General features: G+C 47.6%; 1 protein-coding gene across 1 annotated transcript in view; it reads left to right on the forward strand.

Moving 5' to 3' along the window:
* The window catches only part of LOC119381832 (ubiquitin-like modifier-activating enzyme 1), a 67644-nt gene that overhangs the window by 2738 nt on the left and 42276 nt on the right, over positions 1-22630 (forward strand). The window contains exons 2-10 of the mRNA XM_049412907.1: positions 901-974; positions 2406-2574; positions 4377-4511; positions 5783-5889; positions 6530-6620; positions 12450-12579; positions 12863-12960; positions 18398-18544; positions 19423-19593. Of these exons, the coding sequence (XP_049268864.1) occupies positions 901-974; positions 2406-2574; positions 4377-4511; positions 5783-5889; positions 6530-6620; positions 12450-12579; positions 12863-12960; positions 18398-18544; positions 19423-19593 (1122 nt within the window). The remainder of the gene's footprint in view (positions 1-900; positions 975-2405; positions 2575-4376; positions 4512-5782; positions 5890-6529; positions 6621-12449; positions 12580-12862; positions 12961-18397; positions 18545-19422; positions 19594-22630) is intronic.

Below are 22630 nucleotides of genomic sequence, written 5' to 3' on the forward strand. Positions count from 1 at the left end.
AGGATACGATCGTCTTTGTGCCTGTGCATCACAGCTGTGTTTTCAACTGCACTTGGCAACCACATCTGCTGATATGGGTTGCCAAGAAACCCTCATTGCCGTTGCGTACATTACGTGCGTGTTCACGCAAGCGCTCATTAAGGCATATACCTGTCTGCCCGATGTAACGAGCACCGCATGATAGCGGATGCCTGTAGACCACGTTCATGCTACATCTGACAAACTGCGTTTTATGCCTGACATTGCGAATCCGTTTGGGCTTGCTGCTAGCACATGTCATCCTGGCAAGTTGGGAGAGCTGCACGTGGGTGCTGCAGCTGGTTTTTCGCTGACTGGGTGCCTGACTGGTCCCCTACCAATCGAGTAATCGAACCTCTGCTTCCCTCACCATAGGTTTGGTTTGTCATATCCAACTTCCGTTATGCCACTTCCGGTGGCCTATGTATCTTCCGGGTGGGCACTAGGATTAATGCCCCCTGTTGTGTCGTGCGACCCCTGGTGCCATGCTGAGACACCAGTGCTGTTGTGCTTTCTATTCATGCTACTGGGGGGAGCTGGGTCTCTGCCATGCCTCTGTGCTACCACCAATCCGGCGTGGCCATGCCGGTCATGTGACCGTGCCTCGCGGACCAATAGCCTTTCTTCTCGCTCCTTAAAACCGCCTGCAATAAACGCGGGAGAGCAGTCTCCCGTCAGTCTCGCCGAAGCTTGGTCTCTGCGTCGTCACTCCGCGCGCCCTCCCGTCGTTCGGCCTCTCCGTCGGCCCGCCGCGGGTTACGCCGCGCTCCTGCCCTACACAACACCCCCCTTATGATTCTTATCGCAGTGAATATATGTTTCGATAAATGCCTTTGCCAATGCCTTCCTGCTTACCTGACCTCTACGCCTGTGTATGTGCAGGAAAAACAGATCCAATCTGGCCCATCGGAACAGAAACCACCGGACATTGACGAGAGCTTCTACTCTAGACAGCTGTAAGTTAACGGCTTATAACATCTGTGACGTCTGTTAGGCTAAATGAGACGACGTGCGTCTGACCTTTGTGAGCGAACGAAAAGTAATCACCAATGCGGAGGACAGCTCGGACAATTTTCCTTTCATAAGGGGTACGCTTCGCAAACGCACTTGCGTACGCGTTTGCGCCATGTGAAGGACGTTTTCACCGCAGTATACGATTTACACACAGACTGTTCACTCACTCACTGGCATATATTGTGACAAATATTTAGGCTTTCTTATTCAACGCACGAGTAACCTGACCGCACATAAATATAATGATGAATTTTCATTGTTTGGTATGACGTTCTAGTGCTGCGACGTAAATTGTCTAAAGTGTCACGCGAAAAACGTGGAAAGCGAATTGTTTAAATTCATCTCGGCAAATTAGTTGGGCTGCGTTACGTGTTCTTACTCTCTGGGGGCTGAATTCACAAAGCTTTTTGCTATTGACCAGCTGACGTCGTAAATGATATAGCAAGCGTTAAGATTAGCTGAAAGTTTCTCTGAGGAACTTTTGCAAATTAAGATGTTTTTTGTGAACACGCGCCTTGCTTTTTGAACGAAGCTGCCATTGCGCTGTAATGAGAACCTTCTTAATTAGCGACGATTAGCATTTATTTGGGGAGCAACCTGAACTGGTCGTTTTGTGAGGTTTTTTATAAACTGTTCCGTGCAGTGTTCCGTGCAGCGTTTAGAGGCTCTGTTGTCTCACAAAACGCGGTTTGGGTTCCTTTATTTGTTTACAAGTGGTTGCCTATACGTATAGCTTGCGCCTAAACATAAGTAACTAAGAAGTGTGCACTCTTATCGCGACATTAAAGACGAAATTACTTAATTTGTTTTGTTGTTGTTGTTGCCATAGGCGTAGGTTTCTCATACTCAAGGTGGAGGGGCCGAGGTTTATGTGCTAGCCAAGGTAGCCCTACTGAAACGTTCCCTATGTCATTCCAATATTTCCATATGTTTCCTTACGGAATTCTTAAAAAGCCCATATATTTGTCATATATTTCATTGGGTTGGTACGGAAACACGCGTAATTATTGTAATTACGCACGGAACATTTCAGTTAGGAATATTAGCTCGCGGGAGGCAAATAAAGTAATGAGGCATTTGAGTAAAAGATAGATGAGCCATACAAGTAGATGAGTCATTGTTCTAATTAAAACCTGGAGGTTGAGTTACGCATTCTCTATTTCAGAAGTGTGCTACTTGCGCAGTACAATAGGCCCGTACTTAAATCTGAGTAATGCTTGCGGCCCCGGGGAAATGGGGTGGTTAACTCCAGAGAGCGATCCGGCCCCCCACCCCCTCCCTTTCTCCTTAAACGATGTATATGCTTGGAACCCGTTTAAGACGCGAAGTAAGCAACAAGAACAATACAAAGTCACACATGACCCATGTTTCAGCTACGTACTCGGGCGCGACGCCATGGTTCGCATGGCCCAGTCAGACGTTCTCATTTTGGGCATGGGAGGCCTGGGCGTCGAGATCGCCAAGAACGTCATCCTGGCCGGCGTCAGGTCCGTCACCATTCATGACGAGCAAGTGTGCACCGGTGTGGACCTCTCGGCACAGGTTAGAAACAGCGCTGTGATCAATTTGGTTTTTGAGTATATCTCTGTGCTGAGACAAAAAAGAAAGAAAGGGTCTCCTGCTCTAATGTCGTTCGAAGTTGCCACTCAAGTTGTCCACTGAATTCCATATGATGTAGAAGTCTTTGGAATACTAAAAAATATTGATTAGCCTGGATGGCCTGGCGTGCACCAGCCTACACGGGTCACTTTCGTATAATGTCCGCACACATGTCAGATTACATGAGTTATATAACTGACTAAAACTAATTAACTGCGCACTTCATTATATTACGGTACACAATGCAGTGGACTCATTCGCAAGGTGTATGCAGTTAAAATGCTTGAAGGTGGCGCGTGTTTAAACTTGCGTGCCATGAGACTTGCGGAGATAAATTCACTGTAGTTCCAGTTAATTTTGTGACAAAATGAGCAATTCTTGTGTCAGTTGGTCTATCCGGTACTTGGATTTATCGCGCAAGTAATGCGCGCCGCTTGAAATAATTGAGCTCAGTGTCTACAGTTATGCTGTCATGGGCGATGTTCAAAAAGTTCTGTAATCGCAACTATCATCGTCATCATCATGGTCGTCGTCGTAGTCGTCATTATTAGCCTATTTTTTATGCGCCCTGCAGGACACAGATCTTTTCAAAGAACTTCACTTTACCCTGTTCTGCGTGAGTTGATTCCACGTTCATGCCAGGGTTTTTTTCCAATTTTATCACTCGACCTAACACTTCACTGTCTTTATTGGCTATAAAATATTTGTTGCATAAAAAAGGACTCGCGGTATCCAATTTTTCAGGAGCAGTATCCGTATTCCTTAAATAAATGTACTATAAAAATTGATGAATGTTGGTATCGTTGCAAAATATTCGCTATATCTACACCTAAATGTTTTTAAAAATTCTTAATAGATATCCACCCTGAACCATTTAAAAAAATTTCGCCAAGAAGAGGATCTGTTATAAGATCACAACAACAGTGCCGTAGTTGTCCGCCGCCGCCGCCGCCGCCGCCGCTGGTGTGCGCCACTGCTATCGCGCGAAATACAATAATCTAATAAATATAAAATATCCAGGATCGGATCGAATTTGAACCAGTGAACTCTACGTGACAGTCGTGTATTCTACCACAGCACCGCGCTGGTGCTTAAAACTCATTTGCAAAAAGACCCTATACAGGCGTCATGTTCGGGCGAGGAATCGCTTTAACATATGTATACAGCGTGTGTGTTTAACATATGTATACAGCGCAACGAGTGTGTGGCATAAAGCTTCCCACCAACTGCAAAGTGCTCAGCCATAATTCTTCATCGTCATCAGCCACATGCAGCATCAACAAATTGCGCATAATGCCTCACATATATGTGTAGCGGGTACCTCGCTTTTCCCAGAAAGACAAAGAATGACATAGTGGGTGCTTCCCTACTTAACGAAAATGTATTGATGGCGTAGTGGATACCTTGCATGTGTACTTGTATTAGATGCCCCTAGAAAGCTTGGAATGGGCTCTAAAAAGAGCGGCCTTTTTAGCCTACGCGTAAAGAGCAGCACAGTCACAGCGAAAGCTGTGACTGTGCTGCTCTTTACGCGTAGGCCTGGTGTTTTTTCTTTGCATCAAAAGGCAAAATGCAAACTAGGCGTCAAAATATCGCTAGTTGAAGTGTTCGAAGAAAAGGCAACCGTCTATACACTGAAAGCACAGGGCAGTGTACAGTACTGAGTAGAATGCCCTGCATGTGACCGCGGCGATCATGCATACATAACGCCCGCAGCATTCGCTCGATTGTTTCCTTTGTTCCAGTACTTCCTCAGTGAAAATACTCTAGGCGAAAACCGGGCAAAGGCATGCGAAGCTTCCCTGGGACAACTGAACCAGTACGTGCAGGTGAAAGCCCATACGGAACCGCTGACGAAGGATTTCGTGAAAAAATTCACCGTGAGTGACTTCCACTGCTTGTATGTGTATAAAACCGCGTCAACTTACACAGCATGAACAGTGTAGCGGTGTTTACACAAGCTCTGATATCTTTAAAACGTACACCTAAAAAAGGTCAGTTTTGCCGCAAGGGCGAAGCAACGAATGCGACAAATTAGAATAGCAACAAATTAGAATGTTATATTACATTTTAGCCGCCAACTCCTTTAGCATCAGGCCTGGCGTAACTCGAGAAAACGGTGGCGCAAGAAAACACGTCCGCTGCAGCGAGAGAAACGACTTGCGTGTTGTGTATCGTGTCAACGCAAACTGAGCGGTGAGAACACAGCTATTACAAAGGTATGAGCCTTTTGCTGATCCCTGTCAAGTTGGGGCGCGAGCGACCGCGCCCGGCTACTCAATGTACACAGTTTCTGCCGGACTCATGCAGCTCCCCTTCCGGTAACCCCTTGAGTCGCTCGCGTTGTGGATGACGGCCGGCGCGTTTCCTCTCTTGAACCGCGATCGTCTGATGCCCTTGCACGCTTTCAGTCGCACCTTGAACGATACGAGGCGCGGGGCGATGTTATCGCCTTTGGACTTTATACGGAGCCTAGCGGCGACGGCAAAAAATGCGCCTTTATTGTCCATAATATTACTATCGCAATATAAGAATAACGCAGAGCTTCGCTAACGCTAGCGATTCACACGGCAGTGCTTCACACTAGATTGTCAAGTTTTTAAGGATGGAAATATAAACACGTTTATTTTGTGCGAAGAAATTATTTGGTCAGTGATATTAGTTTTTTATTAAACATTCAAATTCATTTGAGATGTTAGGTCGCGGTAGTTCGCAGTCGTGACTTTTGACATCAACGGACGACGTCAGTTTTGCACCAAGGAGGTAAATCATTACTCTGTCGCAAACTGCCCTCCCTAATCGCAACAGATGTACGCTCGTCTGTATCACGTGACCTAGTGTTGCCTAACATAGCTCATATTCTACCTCTATTTTGGTAGTTCTCTAACACCCATACAATCCCGACGTCAAAATAACAATTATATATAATAAGAGATTTATAACAATCTTGAAAAAGAACGTAAGAGTTTACGCTCTTGTTCTTTTTCAACTGATTTGAGCTTTTGAGGAGGCTGAATATGCGTTAAATTGGCGGGGGAAAATATTTTGAACAAGGAGAATCGTACAGCTCCCGCTACACTTATAACGCGTTTCAGCTTCTTCATGCGAAGTAATGAATCCTACGTTGAACACTCGTTTACTGCCCCACCAGGTGGTCGTGTTGACCGAGACCCCACTGGAAGCACAACTGTCCGTGTCCGCATTCACCCACGAGAACAACATCCCGCTCATCGTCGCCGATACCAAGGGCGTGGCTGGGTGCGTATTTCAATTTGAGCGCTGCTAGACTCCTCGAGACACACTGAAAAAAAAAAAGAACTTGCGCAATATTCTCACCCGGTGTTTCCCTTCTTTTCGTCGCCCTTTGTGACGTCGACAGCGTGATTCACTTGACGTCACTAGAGCACAAGCATTCGTTTGGTCCCGACTAGGAGGAATATCAGTTGGGATTTGTCGGCTACCCCGCTTCGCCGAGCAGTTGCACGGCCGTTATTCCTTACGTCACCTGTCTGCCGTGTGCGATCGAATTACTTCAACTCCCCTTTTTTTTTACTGCGCTAGCGGGGCAACACTGTGTTGCCGTAAAAAGTGATGTGCTGATTGGCGCAAGGATCCGTATCGACATTGCCCATGTATTTTCTATAGACATAGGTGGCGACGAGTATAGATCAAGAATGAAATCACTTACGAACTCTGAGTGGTTTAGGGTCCTCTTTACTGATTGCGTATGTTGAGATGGGCCCGTATTCTTGAATGTCTATTACGCTAGCGTTCGGTGATTTCGTGAATACAGGCCGAGATGTTTCGTCAATTCGCCATCTGCTGCATCTTGTTTGCCTCAATGACATGACGCGAACAAGTATGTATGTGTTTCCAACGCTGCTGCTTCTTTCCGCAGGCAAATCTTCTGCGACTTCGGCGAAAAATTCCGCGTCCTTGACCCCAACGGAGAGCCGCCTCGATCGGTTATGATTAAGTCCATCAGCCAGGTGAGTAAGAGTCGCTTATCTCAATACCCAGAATACGCTCGTCGGGCACGCATATTTTAACGCGATAGCGTTAAGAGCTCGTTCGGCAGAAATTACGGTGTCTGCGTCGGTGTCGGCGGTGTGAGCGAAAAATCATCTTGTCCGTGACCGAAAAATCGTGAAAGATCCAAATAAAATAAATGATAAAAAAAATCTTAGGTTCGAGTGAGAATCGCACCCACGCCGTCTGCTTGGAAAGCAGGTGTTGCACCACAGAGCCACTCCGTTGATTGGAACTGCACTGAAATTAACCTTAATGCTTCACAAACATACGCGTCCTGTGTACAGGTGCCACAGTACGAGATGTAATATCGCAGTAAAACGGGGTACAAGCGTGTCGGGTGTCACACCATGTGAACTGCATAACGAGTTGGTGGTTTAAAGCCGGCCACCCATTACAAAAGGCACACATTACTGCGCGTATTCCCTTACGAACACGTAGTGGTGACATCGGAACTTCGAAAAAGTATGACGCGCGTAAATGCTGCTGGTTTAAAGCATGCCACCCATTACAAAGGGCATACACATTAGTGCGCGAGTTCTCTTACACACACGTAGTGGGCACACTGTTGTCATAAAAGTGCTGTTGAAGAGGGCGGAAACCTTTACCTTTACTATAGGTATGTCGAGTGCGTGTGTGTGTGTGTGTGTGGGTGTGTGTGTGTGTGTGTGTGCGTGTATGTGTGTGTTTGTGTTTGTGACCGGTCGACTGAACATAATGACAAGCGAAATAGAGCACGATGAGGATGGGGCCGGTTATCGCTATTGCGTTCAACTCTTAAAGGCGAAGCTTAAGCGTCCCTCAATTTATTTTCTTGCAAGGCTATTTTCATGGCTTCAATATTAACTCTGATTCAGTTATAAATGCCCATGCTGTGTTGCTTGGCAGTGTGAATTTTTTGTTAATTCTGTCTATGCTCTGTTACATGGCAGTTTGAATTGTTTATTGTTATATCTGAGAATGGGAAAATTATGGTGTTTTTCGTCTCAAAACCACAGTTCGATTGTGAGGCTCGCCGCGGAGTGGTGTCTCCGAAGTGGTTTTTACCACGGCATTTTTTAACGCGCACTGAAATGGAAGCACACGGGCAATCTTGCACTTTTCCGCCATCGGAATGCGGCCACCGAAGCTGGGAATCGACCCCGCACCCTTTTGCATAGTAGTTCGGCGTCATAGGCACAAAACCACATCGGCATATAATGTAAGGGGTTTTCAAGGTAGTCGGTGACAGCGGCACCCGTTTTGTATCTCATCTCTCAATCGTAAAATTTCGTGCTGATAAAGCGTGACTTGATTTGAAAAGAATAAGAAAAAATTGGCCGCGTATCTGCGTGCTTCGCTGCAAATGTCGTCGAAAGACGATAGTCTTCTGCCGGCCGTGCTACACGAGTCCTCCTCCTCTACGTTGAATCGCGGCATCTGGCTCCTAGCGTCGCATTTGCAGCGCAGCCCAAGAAACACTATCATTTTTAGGGCAGCGCAAGAAACACTAGGGTCTTTAGAATTACGTATCTGTGTATTTTCTAGTAAAGGTACACACCACCTAATACTTACGTATTGGTGTTGCGCTTCAGGTATGCGTAACATTTGCTTTTTGATCGACAATCGGAGCGACAATCGGGCGATCGGAGATCTGTTCGTTCCGCTTGTTCGTTCTCCTGGGGAAGAACAAGCGCGCTGATTGGCTGAAGCGGGAGATGCCACTCAAGGCCGGCGGGTGTCGCCATTTCTTTTTTAAATGCGAAGCATTTCTTAGCGAACTTCTGCGAGTTTGACCGTATCTATCTATCTATCTATCTATCTATCTATCTATCTATCTATCTATCTATCTATCTATCTATCTATCTATCTATCTATCTATCTATCTATCTATCTATCTATCTATCTATCTATCTATCTATCTATCTATCTATCTATCTATCTATCTATCTATCTATCTATCTATCTATCTATCTATCTATCTATCTATCTATCTATCTATCTATCTATCTATCTATCTATCTATCTATCTATCTATCTATCTATCTATCTATCTATCTATCTATCTATCTATCTATCTATCTATCTATCTATCTATCTATCTAGCCGCCTACGACTCTGTGCTCTCCTGGCCGTTTCGTTAATAGGATATACACCAAAATTGGTATGTCGAAACGTGACTTTATGACGAACATAAATGACAGGTCATAACATGAAAATCATGATATCCATGTCATGAACGATATGATTTACATGCCACTGTTTTGGTGCTCTTGCGACCGTTTCGTTAGTTCGATGTATACCAAAATTGGTATGGCGTGACAATAGTGTATGACGAACACAAGTGACAGGTCCTAACGTGCAAATCATGACACGCATATTATGTACAGCATGATTTACATTCTACGCTCATGGTGCGCTCGCGGCCGTTTCGCTAGCTTGATATACACCAAAATTGGTATCGCGTGACGTGACTGTGTGACGAATATAAATAACAGGAGTTAACATGAAAATCATGACACGCATGTCATGCACAGTATGACTTACATGTCATGCTCATGGCGCGCTGGCGGCCGTTTCGCTAGCTTGATATACACCAAAATTGGTATCGCGTGACGTGACTGTGTGACAAATATAAATAACAGGAGTTAACATGAAAATCATGACACGCATGCCATGCACAGCATGACTTACATGTCATGCTCATGGCGCGCTGGCGGCCGTTTCGCTGGCTTGATATACACCAAAATTGGTATCGCGTGACGTGACTGTGTGACGAATATAAATAACAGGAGTTAATATGAAAATCATGACACACATGTCACGCACAGCATGACTTACATGTCACGCTCATGGCGCGCTGGCGGCCGTTTCGCTAGCTTGATATACACCAAAATTGGTATCGCGTGACGTGACTGTGTGACGAATATAAATAACAGGAGTTAATATGAAAATCATGACACATATGTCATGCACAGCATGACTTACATGTCACGCTCATGGCGCGCTGGCGGCCGTTTCGCTAGCTTGATATACACCAAAATTGGTATCTCGCGACGTGACTGTGTGACGAACATAAATAACAGGTGGTAACAAGAAAATCATGACATGCATGTCATGTAGAGTATGATTTAGATGCCACGCTCATGGTGGACTCCCTGCCATTTTGTTTACTGGATATATACCTAAATTGGTATGACGTGACAAGAGTGCGTGACGAACATAAATAGCATGTCACGCATCGAATATATTTAGCAGAATATATGTTTCATTAGCATGACATATACCAGATTATACACGCATGTATGTATGGCAATCTCGCGATATATAGCGAACTAGATGTCACGACATGAATGACTTCATAAGCCTCAATGACAAAGAAGACGATGTATGCAGCTCTTTGCTGGCTGCTTCGCATTACCTCGATTCCCACACTGCGTGGGATCTACCGATTTTTTTTATTGATCTTTTCTTTTTTGGTGACGTCATATCGCGGCATAACGAGTGGGGTGATCGGAGATCTCTGTTCTGCGCCGTTCGTTCTGTACCCATTCTGGCGGCGTACGCGATTGGCCGAAGCCGGAAAAAACCACGTCTCTGAGGGGCGTAGCCACTTTTCTTTTTGCTTGATTTTTTTATTTTTTGGTGACGTCATACCGCGCCAGAACGAGCATGTCGTCTGCTACAAACGAACGGAGCGCGAGACCGTTCGCACGCGTTCTCTCGAGCGAACAAATGGCTTCGCACGGCATGATGCGGCGGTTGCGGCTGCCGCAACAGCTGATTTTGAGAAAATGGCGCTTGCGACGTGTGCTTTTCTTGCGGTTGGAGGTGCGAGATGCGTTTGAAGACATGAGCGAGTGCGGCGTCGCTTTCTGTTCTCGAAACGAACAGTGCGAACAAAATGAACGGGCCTGCCACTGGGCTGTGGTCTTACGCGCAGGGACTTCTTAGTTCAAAAGCGCTACCAGCTACTGCCACGTGTCGTCCCGGTCGTCACTGGTGAACGACGGCCCCAGTGGGCACGACGGCGTAGGTATCTGTGGGTGCTCTTTTATCAAAGCCAGCAGAAGATCCTTTTGACGATTCGACATCCGGGAGCCAAGCCAGACATTCCGGTGGGACGACATCTTGAAAAACTGCGCCAACCGCTACTTTTCTTTTTTTTTTTTCGCGTGCACGACTTGACATAGCGAGCGGGTTAGAAAAACTAACACCAATAAATATCAGCGCTCAAACCTATTGCTGTTTCAGAAACTCTTTGAGCTTGAAAAGAAAAACAATATCTTTTGGTATAACAACTGTATTTATTAGAAGGCGAGAAACACTTCGTTTTGAAATATACGGTTCCCTTGCCGAGGACAAACGATGCGCGTCTACTTCCGGAAAGATCGCCGCTCACCGCTTGACGATTGGCTGTCCTCTTCCTCTCGGTGGAAGAGAGCTGCGGACCGCCCACTTTTGTGACGTAACACCGCCAGAACGAACGCGGAACGAACAGAGATCTCCGATCCCCCCCAAGTATGAACGGCGATAACAGTGCAGGATGGCTGGGCGTTCAGAAAGTGCTTAAACTCTGGCCGGGTGGCTGTATGGGGAGACACAGACAGACAGACAGACAGACAGACAGACAGACAGACAGACAGACAGACAGACAGACAGACAGACAGACAGACAGACAGACAGACAGACAGACAGACAGACAGACAGACAGACAGACAGACAGACAGACAGACAGACAGACAGACAGACAGACAGACAGACAGACAGACAGACAGACAGACAGACAGACAGACAGACAGACAGACAGACAGACAGACAGACAGACAGACAGACAGACAGACAGACAGACAGACAGACAGACAGACAGACAGACCAGACAAGACAAGACCAAAATTTCTTGGTTTAAGTTCCCCAAGAAGGACTATCGTCTTTAAAATAGTATATTGGTCTTAGGTGCAACACGGAGGTGTCACTCGCGAAAGACTGTCTGTGAGTTCGGCACCTTCATCTAATGATATGGGAGAATCTGACCCGGTAGTTCCCCACGATATTGACCATGATGGACGAGCTAGAATGGGAGGCGGGCAGCCGATTTATGAAAGGTGGGCTCTTGGATGTAACTTGGTGGGGCTATAATTAGCAGTAGTTTGGCTCGTCATCTGTGTTATGTACAGTGTCGACCCTACCTATGGCTAATACCTCATTAGCATTCAAGCCGGTAAAACTAGAACGTTTGATCTATTCCACGTAGTAAATGTACGTTATATTAAGCCTAATCATGGTGTCGATCAACGCAATAGTTTTCCGAATTATGTATTAAACAGCAGCTTTTATGAGGTCCTGAATACTAATGACGTGTTCATTTCAGATGTCGAAACTCTTTACACTGCAGTTGTGGGGTACCGAAAGACGTGTCGTGGTTTGTCTGAGTAATGCCTTCTTACTGTACAAGTAGCGCAACTGCGATAGGCTTGAGTCGCAAGAGGCTCTGCCTGCCTATGCTTGAGCGGATATTTTTTTTTCTGTACAATACTACACGCAAACATGAGGTTAACCTTTAAATTTGAAACGTCCTTATGAAGTACCAACACTGCGTTTAAACACTCTCGTGTCTGTTTGAGGGCGTGCCTTTGTTAGACACACTATAGGTCGTTAAAGCGGCAATAACTTTGGTCTTCGGATTCCAGAGGTATCGATTGCTGCCGCTTACATAATGCAACTCACTTATCTAAGAGAATTTCCTTTTCTATAATATCGCGCATGCCTTCAATGATAACGTCTTCTCACGTCACCTTCCTCCGCACGAGAAGCAAGGAGTGGTCGCAACGGTACACAAGGCGCGGCACGGTTTCGAGGACGGCGACTACGTCACATTTTCCGAAGTCCGAGGCATGACCGAGATCAACGACTGCCCGCCCATGGAGGTCAAGGTTTTATGTGAGTGAAGCTCCTTTTCTCCTATGTTGTCACGTAGTTGTGACGGTGAAAAATGCAGCAATCAAACGGGTAATTGATGGGCCCTAAAGGAGCTACCAGTGATTTCGACAAAGTGGAGTGATCTTCGTCCTGCACTCGGTCTGATATAACGATAACGTCAGGGTTACCTAATTATACTACGCGCTGCGTATTGCTTGCGTAAGCTGCATAAGCGGTTCTTATGCAGTTAAGCTGTCTATCGATGTCTTATTTACCTTTACGCCTTTGCTATTCTTTCACCCAGGTCCACACCGATTCTCCGTGCAGCTTCCAGCGAATTACGCTGATTGCGGTATAGGTGGCATTGCGACCGAGGTGAAAATTCCGAAGGATGTCAAGTTTGTAAGTAATTACGTTAATTCGTATCTCGTAGCTGCCAGAGCACGACTAACCACGAATCGCTGTACACATGTCTCATGTACTTATAACCAGCTTCAGTAATGGAGTGGTAGATTTTGTACAAATACCTTTTAACGCAATATTCGCAAGTAGGAAAAGGAACCCCACGTAACTGACCAGACTGGAGGTTGTCTTCTGGCGGCGACTACAGACAACCACGGAGAAACATACAAGGCTCGGAAGACACACTCATAAGACGCACATAAAACACACAAGTGGTACCCCCAATACCTGCTTGCCATTTATGTGGCGAAAATGTGATCTTATATATCGCGCTAGCCGCGGTGTTGATATGATTCAGTGGTTCTTCCCAAACCCACCCAGTCCCAGTGGGAGACTGTGTATCGTTCGTTGTCGTCGGCGCATCTCGACAGTCCGAGCGTAACGGGAAGAATGATTATAAGTTTATTGCACCACGCCTTATATACATGCGCGGATCAGGAGAGCGAAACTCAAAGATCACGTGACTGATCGACACGTGTAGCGATATCATCCGATACATCCTCTTTCGTTTGAGAAAACAAAAATAGAACAGTTAAGTTCTTAATAGAAGATTAGCAAATATGACAGTCCACTGTAGAGGCAATGTTCACTGCACGTCACCCAGAAGCTTATCACGACACCTGCACAAAGTTTCTGTCATAGGTCAACCATTGTGGTGACCGCCTTCGTCTTGTTGACCTTCTCAAAGTTGTGGTGGTGCTTGCCGCATTGGGTGCATGTAGGGAACCCGGTCCCCTTATGCCATCTGCAGCTTGTTCGCCGAAGTCCTCACCGCTGGTGGAACCCGTTCGCCTTCGGAAGCTTTCACCGGTCGGAAGTAGGTGTTGCCGGTTGCGGCGGAGCACTCTTCCTTCCTCTGTGACTACGTGGTACGACCTGGGAGTGTTGCAGGGCTCGAGAACTTGTGCTTTGTTAGCCCATGACCTTGTCTTAACTCGAACGGTGTCGCCTGTGTTCAGTGGCGCTAGTGTTCTCCTTGGGGCGTTGCTCTGGCGATGCTTTCGGACCATAAGTTCTGGAACGGCCCGGGCATCCGGCAGCGTCGTTCGCAGTCGTCTTCCTTGTAACACCTCGGCAGGTGACGGGGCGCCCTCCATTGGTGTCGTCCTGTAAGCGAGTAATCCGAGCCAAAAGTCTTGTTTCGAGTCCGTTGATTTTTTTAGAATCCTCTTAACAACCTGCACACCCTTTTCCGCGAGTCCATTTGACTGTGGGTATCTCGGGCTTGAAGTAACGTGTCTAAAATCATACCGCTGAGAGAACGCCGCGAAGTCATTACTTGTGAACTGGGGCCCATTATCGGTACAAAGTTCAACTGGTATGCCGTACCTGGCGAAGATTGCACTCGCTGCTTCTATGACGGTTCTCGAAGATGTGTCTTTAAGCAACTCCACCTCGGGAAAGTTTGAGAGCGCGTCATAAAAGCACAAGTATGCCCTACCACCATATTCGAAAAGGTCAGCCCCTACTCGGTACCAAGGCTGGGGTGGCGCTGGGCGCATCTTCAGGGGCTCTGTCGGCTGTTTATATGCGTATTTCCTGCATGATGCGCATTTATGGCACACCGCTTCGATATCTTGGTTCAATCCAGGCCAAAAAACAAGCTCTCTTGCCCTCGCTTTGCATTTGTTCACGCCTAAGTGGCCTTGGTGAATGCGATCTAGCATTTCCCGCCTCATGGTAGCGGGTATTGCCACCTTACAGCCTTTCAAAAGTACGCCTTTAACTTGAGATAGTTCTGCTTGAAATGGCTTCCATTGGCCTTTGATATGCTCCCCGGACTCTAGGCTCTTCAGAACATCCTTAAGCTGTTCGTCCCTCTCTGTTTCTGCTGCCAACCGCTTCCATGTTCGGTCGCTCACTAAAGAAGACACCACACTCACCGCGTGGACTTCTACGTCATCGCTTTCGGTTCCGTCCGCTTGTCTGCTTGTGGCTCTCGAGAACATGTCGGCAAGGACAAGCTGCTTCCCTGGAATGAATTGCAAGTCAAGGTCATAACGAAGCAGACGCAGGAAAAAACGCTGAAGTCTTGGCGGCATATCGCCTATTGGTTTTCGAGCAATAGTGATCGAGGGCCGATGATCGGTCTCTGCTATGACTTGGCGGCCGTAAATGAAGTGATGAAATCTTTCGCAGCCGTACAGCAGAGCTAACGTTTCTTTTTCAATTTGTGAATAACGTTGCTCTGTTTCGCTGAGCGCTCGTGACGCGTACGCGACCGGCCTCCACGTATCATTGTGGTATTGCAACAAGGCTGATCCAACCCCATTTCGCGACGCGTCGCACGACACTTTAGTTCTTAGCTGAGGATCAAAGATAGATAGCAAAGGTTCTTTGCTCAAACTGTCGCATAACTGCTTCCATTCTTGATCGTGGTTACTTGTCCATTCGAAAATGCGGTTCTTTTTGATCAGGCCCCTCAGTAGCGTTGTTCTTTCAGCGAGTGACGCCAAGAACTTGCCAAAGTAGTTGGCGACGCCAAGCATTCTTTGCACCGCAAGCCTGTCCACCGGCGTTGGCATCTGTAGCATGCAATTTATCAAGGATGGGCTTGGTCTGATGCCGTTTTTGTCAATCACGTCCCCGAGAAATTCTATCTTTTCGACCGCTATTGTGCACTTTTCTGGGTTGAATGTTAGACCGGCACGTTCGGCTGCTCGTAGCGCCGACCTAAGGCGCTCATTATGTTCTTCTATAGACGCACCCCAGATAAGTACGTCGTCCACGTACACTCTTACTCCCGGAAGCCCTTCAAAAATTTCATTCAAGGTCCTCTGGAAGACCTCTGACGCAGATGCTATACCAAAGGGCAAGCGCATAAACCGGTAGCGGCCGAATGGTGTTGTGAAGGTACAAATTCGGGAGGTTTCGTCATCTAGAGGGATCTGGTGAAATCCCGAGTTTGCATCCAGCCGCGAGAAAACTGTCGCCCCGGCGAGATCTGCTTCAATGTCTTCCCTGCGAGGCATTATGTAATGTTCTCGTTTTATGCACTCATTTATGTTTCGTGGATCAATGCACACTCGGATTTTTCCGTCCTTCTTTCGAACAATAACGATAGGACTCACCCAGTCTGTTGGCTCGGTCACTTTCGTGATAATTCCTGCCCGCTGCATGCGGTCCAATTCCATCTTGAGGGGTTCTTGTAAGGCCACTGGAACACGCCGTGCGGCCTGGACAACGGGTACGGCGCCGTCACGTAACACCATCTTGTATACTCGTTGCACGCACCCGGTTCCGGTGAACAAGTGGCGAAATTCGTCCACGATGCCTTCTTGGCTGCTCTTGGATACGCTGTAAACACGCGGCACGAGTCCCATGAGTTGGCATGCTTGAAGTCCGAGGATCGCTTGGCGCCCCTTCCGGACGACGAAAAAATCTAGCACTGAGGTTGTGTCATTGAGCGTCACCTCGGTACGTATGACGCCGACGTGCTGAATTGCACTTCCTCCGTATGAGCGTAACACGGCGCTACTTGGCTTCAGCGGTGGTTTAGGGCGCATCTTGAGGTAGCACCTGTGGTTGCGCCTGTGGCACTTCCTGCACTTCATGCCGAAGGCTGGACATCTTCGTGGTGCATGCTCGCGCCCACATCTCAGACACTTCGAAAAGGCGTGTTCTCGTGGGAAACTTTTGCTATTAGGAGCCACGCCCACCGGATCTACTTGCTTCTGTTCGCGCGCCCAGATTTCTTCGTGCGCTGCTGCTGCTTCCGCAGCTTTACATGCCAGCTCTGCCTTTTGCAGAGTCAAATTATTATCTCTTAACAGCTTTTCTCGAAGGTTGCTGTCTGTGGTGCCGTATACGATTTGGTCTCTGATCATCGACTCCTTAAGGCTGCCGAAGTTACACGCCGCTGCCTGAGTCTTCAAGTCCCTTACAAAATGCTCGAAGGGTTCTCCCGGCGTCTGGATCCTTGAGCGAAATACATAACGTTCGTGCACTTCGTTAGTCTGTCCGGCAAAATATGCATCGAACTTCTTCACGACGGTTTTGTAGTCTTTGCTGTCCTCGTCTTGCTGTTATTCGAACGTGTTAAAGATCTCAATGGCTTCCTCACCTGCGATACTTAAAAGGAGTGCAGTCTTTGTCGCTTCCGTTCGAGGCTTGCCACTGGTCTCCGACGCTGTCAAGAAGAACTCGAAGCGCTGCTTGAAGCCCTGCCAGTTCTTGCTGATATCCCCATTAGTACGTAGCGGGGGCGGTGGCTTCACAAAATCCATGTTGTACGTGTTTAGGCCCTTGCTTCACTTCTGACACCATGTATCGTTCGTTGTCGTCGGCGCATCTCGACAGTCCGAGCGTAACGGGAAGAATGATTATAAGTTTATTGCACCACGCCTTATATACATGCGCGGATCAGGAGAGCGAAACTCAAAGATCACGTGACTGATCGACACGTGTAGCGATATCATCCGATACAGACTGCTCAGCTTTAGCCTGAACGAGCAGCGGCAGCATGTGAATTGAACCGTGGCCTTCGAGATTGGCTCCAACAGCGCGCCGCAATCTTGGAGGCCACGACCGAACTCAGGCGGCAGCCATTGCCTCAAGAACACCGAGCTACAGTCCCCTCCAGCTGGGGTGTGGTTAACCTAAATTCTTTAAAAAATAATTACTCTTACTAATCTTACTACTCAAGGCAATCTTTCTTTAGCGCGATTATCTAGCTGGTGCTTACTCCTAAGCGTTAAAACGTGAAAAATAGTGTGAAACTGCTACCCGTCTTAGCCGTTACGTTTATTACGTAAAACTTCTCGGTATGGAGTTTTAAATGGCAATGTTATATGCTATTAAGCATGGAGGTTAATAAGCCGTGCTACCTTGCTACTTTCCTGTCAGAGTAATTGAAAGGCGCTAAGGTGGGTTCAAGGCGTCTCACCAAAAATGAATTCTGATTCAGCCGTTTTGTTTTGGTTTTTCTAAATTCAACCCAGTTTTATGTCCGTATCGGGGCCCGTATCCACAAAAGCGCGTTGCGCTATACGAAGAAATTCATGATACAAGTTGTACAAGAAGGAAGAACATAAATCGGCTCATACGGAAGCCCGTATTATTGTTTGGTGTTATTTTTCGCTTTATAACTAGCGCCGCGATTGCCGTCCCATATAACTCCACACCATTAACTATAGTTCAAAACAAGACTCCGCCTTAAACAAGGATTTTATTGCGCGATAAAATTTTCGGCACTCTCGACGCTGGGCACATTACTAATGAAACTGACTGGACCATGGCACAGAGCCGTTATAGAACGGAGAGGTTTGGGAATTCTGCCCCGGTTTCGTACTTAACCACGAAATACATTCGTTGTGGACGCCGACGTTCCCTATCACGGTCCTTCCTTTTCTTATTCTTCTTTTTTTTTCTTTTTCAGAAACCCTTGAAGGAATCCCTGCTAAACCCAGAGTTCGTGACATGTAATTCGGCGAGCGCAGACCACGACGCGCAACTGCATCTGGGATTCCAGGCTCTGCACGCCTTTGAGGAGGCGCACCAGCAACTGCCGCGTCCCTGGGACGTGGTAAGGAAGAATTGAACGTCGCGTAGAGGATCGCGCTTGTGTAGCGCAAGCGAATCGCAGCAGAGCCAAAAGTTTGGCGAGCTGGTTACAATTCATGGTGAAATTTCAGCGCGCACAGCAGACACGGACGCGCAGCAAGCGCTCGTTTGTCCACTTCATTGGGTCCGTGTGCATTGCGCGCGGTGAAGACTCACAGCGAACACAAATAGAGCATGCAAACAATAAACTTTATAGGTAAACACATTTCTACATTGTGAAGTACACGATGCATGGTAATGAAAAATAAAATTAGTCTTGTGTACAGCTTGCTTTCGCAATAGATGTTTAGGATGCGGCCGCCCGCCGACGTCTTTTCATGACGAGTTCCAGCGACCACCTAATGACATGGTTCCTCTAAGTACCAAACACAGCATCCCATATGCAGTGGCATAGGCAATTTCGCGTCGCCGCGTTAATAGGAACCTACTGGGGATAATTCAACTTGCCCGTGGCGTGACGGCGTTCATTGGGCCACTGGAATAAGGGCTTCGACAACGTCTGCAAAAATGAAAGTTTCTTCTCTCTCGAAGCACTTCAAAAAACAGAAGACATACGTGGTATATGTTATAGTTGTGGGTTAACCTTTGCGTTAGTTATCGAATAGGAGCAATCGCTTTGCAGTCTCCTTAAGTTTTTGTTTTTAACTAGCAGAATCTAAAGAGGCCTAAAACTAAGCGGTAGTCGACGGAAAGATTAGTGAATTGCGCTGCCGAATTCTCACCTCCTCCCGTTGTCCCGCAACGTGGTCTAACCATCAGACTTTTTGACCCTTTTAACACCTTCACCACTATGTTATAAAGGATTCTAGTTTACGATGGCCGCTGCTTATGCGGGCGCAGGACGACGCTATGGAGGTGGTAGAGTTTGCCAAGAAGATGAACGCCCTGCAGGCGAAGCCGCTCAAGGAATTGGACGAGAGGATTCTCACTCTGCTGTCTTGTGTCTCATCTGGCTCCCTGTGTCCCATGCATTCTGTCATCGGCAGTATAGCAGCACAGGAAGTAATGAAGGTGAGCGGCCGAATTCGTTGTTTTACCAATTGCATAAGCACTCGCTAATCATAACTGCGCCATATCCATGTACTATATAGAGTGGGTGGCCTGCCTAAGAATTACAAATCGGCTCCTCTTGTACTAAGCGGCAACCTAAGACAACTGCGGCTTGGGTAACGCTATCCCGTTCAAAGAGAAATTTTTCTATAGATGAAGTGCTGATGCACACGAAAAGGTCCTTGAACACAGACAGGCGCACGATCCCACTTTCCTTCAACGCTTGGGCAGTTCACACGTCCGCACTACACGCGTAGAGTCACATTTCACTGCCGTGCCGCGCAGGGCGCCGCATACAGAACCGTCGCCGACAATGCCAAAGACAAAAACAAACGACAAAATCATTATTTACACTAAGAAAGGAGGATTGTCCCAGTTATGTATGGCTTATGCCACGGGCATAGGGACGACGCTTACAGCATCATGGTCAGTGCAAGAATAACGACGACGTTTATTGAGCCACAGCTTATAAAGGCACGAGCGAGCGCAATGAACATACTGCGCATCACTGATGCGCATCCGCGCCGATTCAGTCAGTACACGTGTCCGATACATCCTCTCTCGTGGAACAACCAAATTAAACACTAGATAACTACAAACATTCGCCACAGCTTATGGCACTTGACTAAAGTTTTTGTCATAACATAATCGTTGTGGGGGCCGGGTGGAACGAGTAGACCTTCTCGGAGCTGGCGGTAATGAGATGCCCGGCGAAGAATCGCAGCCGCTTGATGGTAGCGTTGATCCCTGGGGTGTTTCTGGAGATGTCTCTTCAGCAGCTTCCGCCGTTGGTTCTGAGGGTGCGGCAGGATCAGGTGAACGGGAGTTCGCGCCTGTCGGACTCTCGTCGTTGTCATCACTGTCACTACTACACCGCTCCTCCGTCTTAAGTAGATGTCTGCGGTTTCGCCGCAGCACGCGATGATCTTGAGTTTCACCAGGTATGATCGTGGAGCCCTTTCAGCGACCACCTTCGCTTTTTGTGACCAGCCCGCAGCATCCTGAAGGCGGACCGTTGTGCCCCTACGTAGTATTCCCAAAGGCCTTCCAACTTTGTCTTGGTGGTGCTTCGTCACATTCGTCCGGGACACCCTGCGAAAGTCAGGAAGGTTAGAACGAAGTCTCCTTCTTTGCAAAAGTTCGCCCGGCGAATGCCCGCCTTCTAGAGGTGCTGATCGATAGGCTAGAAGACCCAACCAGAAGTCCTCCCTCGCCTCTAGGGTCTTTTTCAGGATCCGCTTTACAATTTGCACACCCTTCTCCGCCAAACCGTTCGACTGCGGATAACGGGGGCTCGAGGTAACATGCCGAAAGTCGTATTTTTTTGCAAACATTGCAAATTCATGGCTCGAAAACTGGGGTCCATTATCGGTGCATACTTCTACTGGTACACCGTACCTGGCGAACATGGCGCTAAGAGACGCGATCGTGGTTGCTGAGGTTGTTTCTTGCAGCTTTTCGACCTCGGGAAAATTTGAAAAGGAGTCATAGGCAACCACGTACGACGTTCCAGCATAAGAAAAGATATCAACTCCGACCCTGTACCAGGCACATTTGGGAACTTCTCGCATTAGTAGTGGTTCCTGTGGCTGCCGGTAGGCGTATTTCCTGCACGTTGCGCAGCTTTCTACTAGCGCCGCGACGTCGCCGTTCAACCCGGGCCAAAATACAAGTGTTCGAGCCCTCTCTTTACACTTCTGCAACCCAAGGTGGCCAGCATGAACTCTTCTCAGGATGCTTTGTCGCATACTTCTCGGTATTACAACTTTAGGACCCTTCACTATTACTCCATTAACGATAGACAATTCTTTCGAAAATGGTTTGAGTTCACCTGTTACCGGTTGCCCGCTTGCCAAACTTGTCATCACCGACTGCAGGTAGCCGTCTCGAGATGTTTCCAGCTGTAGGAGCCGCTGAGTTTCCGGCGTTACCATGTAGCCCAAAGACTGCACCGCATGAACCTCGACGTCGTTTTCAGGGCCAACTTTGTCTCCGGTCGGATCCGCTGTCGACCGTGACAACATGTCGGCGAGAACCAGCTGCTTTCCGGGAATGTACTGCAACACAAAGTCATACTTCAGTAATCGCAAGAAGAACCTTTGCACCCGAGGCGGCATGTCGGCGATTTCTTTTCGTGCGATCGCTACCAGCGGCTTGTGGTCCGTTTCGATTAGCACCCTTCTTCCGTACACGAACTCGTGAAACCTTCACAGCCAAAACATATCCCCAGGGCTTCTTTTTCGATTTGCGCATAGTTTTTTTCTGAATGGGTTAAGACCCGAGATGCATACGCTACAGGCCGCCATTCCCCATTGTAGCTTTGCAATAACGCTGCACCGACACCGTCCTTCGATGCGTCGCAGCTTATCTTAGCTTCCCTCTGGGGATCAAGATTGCAAGCAGGGGGGCGGTGGTCAAAACTTGCGTTAATTTTTTCCACTCCTGCGCATGGTTCGCTGTCCATTGAAACTCTGAACGAGACTTGATAAGCTCGCGCAAAAGCGTCGTTCGCTCGGACAGTCGTGGCACGAATTTTCCGAAGTAGTTAAGCACCCCCAGCATGCGCTGGACGTCGTTCTTAGACGTTGGTGTCGGCATTTTCGCCAAGCTTTTGATTAGCTTTGGGTCCGGCGATATGCCCGTTCGGCCGATGACATCACCGAGGAACTTCACGTCTTTCATCCCAAACCTGCATTTTTGCGCGTTGAAAGTCAATCCTGCTTTCTCAGCAGCTTTCAGCACTGCTATTAGCCGCTCATCATGTTCTTGCTTACTAGAACCCCATACCAAGATGTCGTCAATGTACACGAGTACACCCGGTAGGCCGTCAAATACTTGACTCATGCTTTGCTGAAAGACCTCCGGTGCGGAAGAAATGCCGAAAGGCAAACGGAGGAAGCGGTATCTCCCGAATGGTGAAGAAAAAGTGCAGATCTTGGAAGTTCGCTCGTCAAGCGGTATCTGATGATAGCCCGAGTTCGCGTCGAGACAACTGAAG

Source organism: Rhipicephalus sanguineus, chromosome 2 (genome assembly GCF_013339695.2).
Source record: "Rhipicephalus sanguineus isolate Rsan-2018 chromosome 2, BIME_Rsan_1.4, whole genome shotgun sequence".
NCBI lineage: Eukaryota > Metazoa > Arthropoda > Arachnida > Ixodida > Ixodidae > Rhipicephalus > Rhipicephalus sanguineus.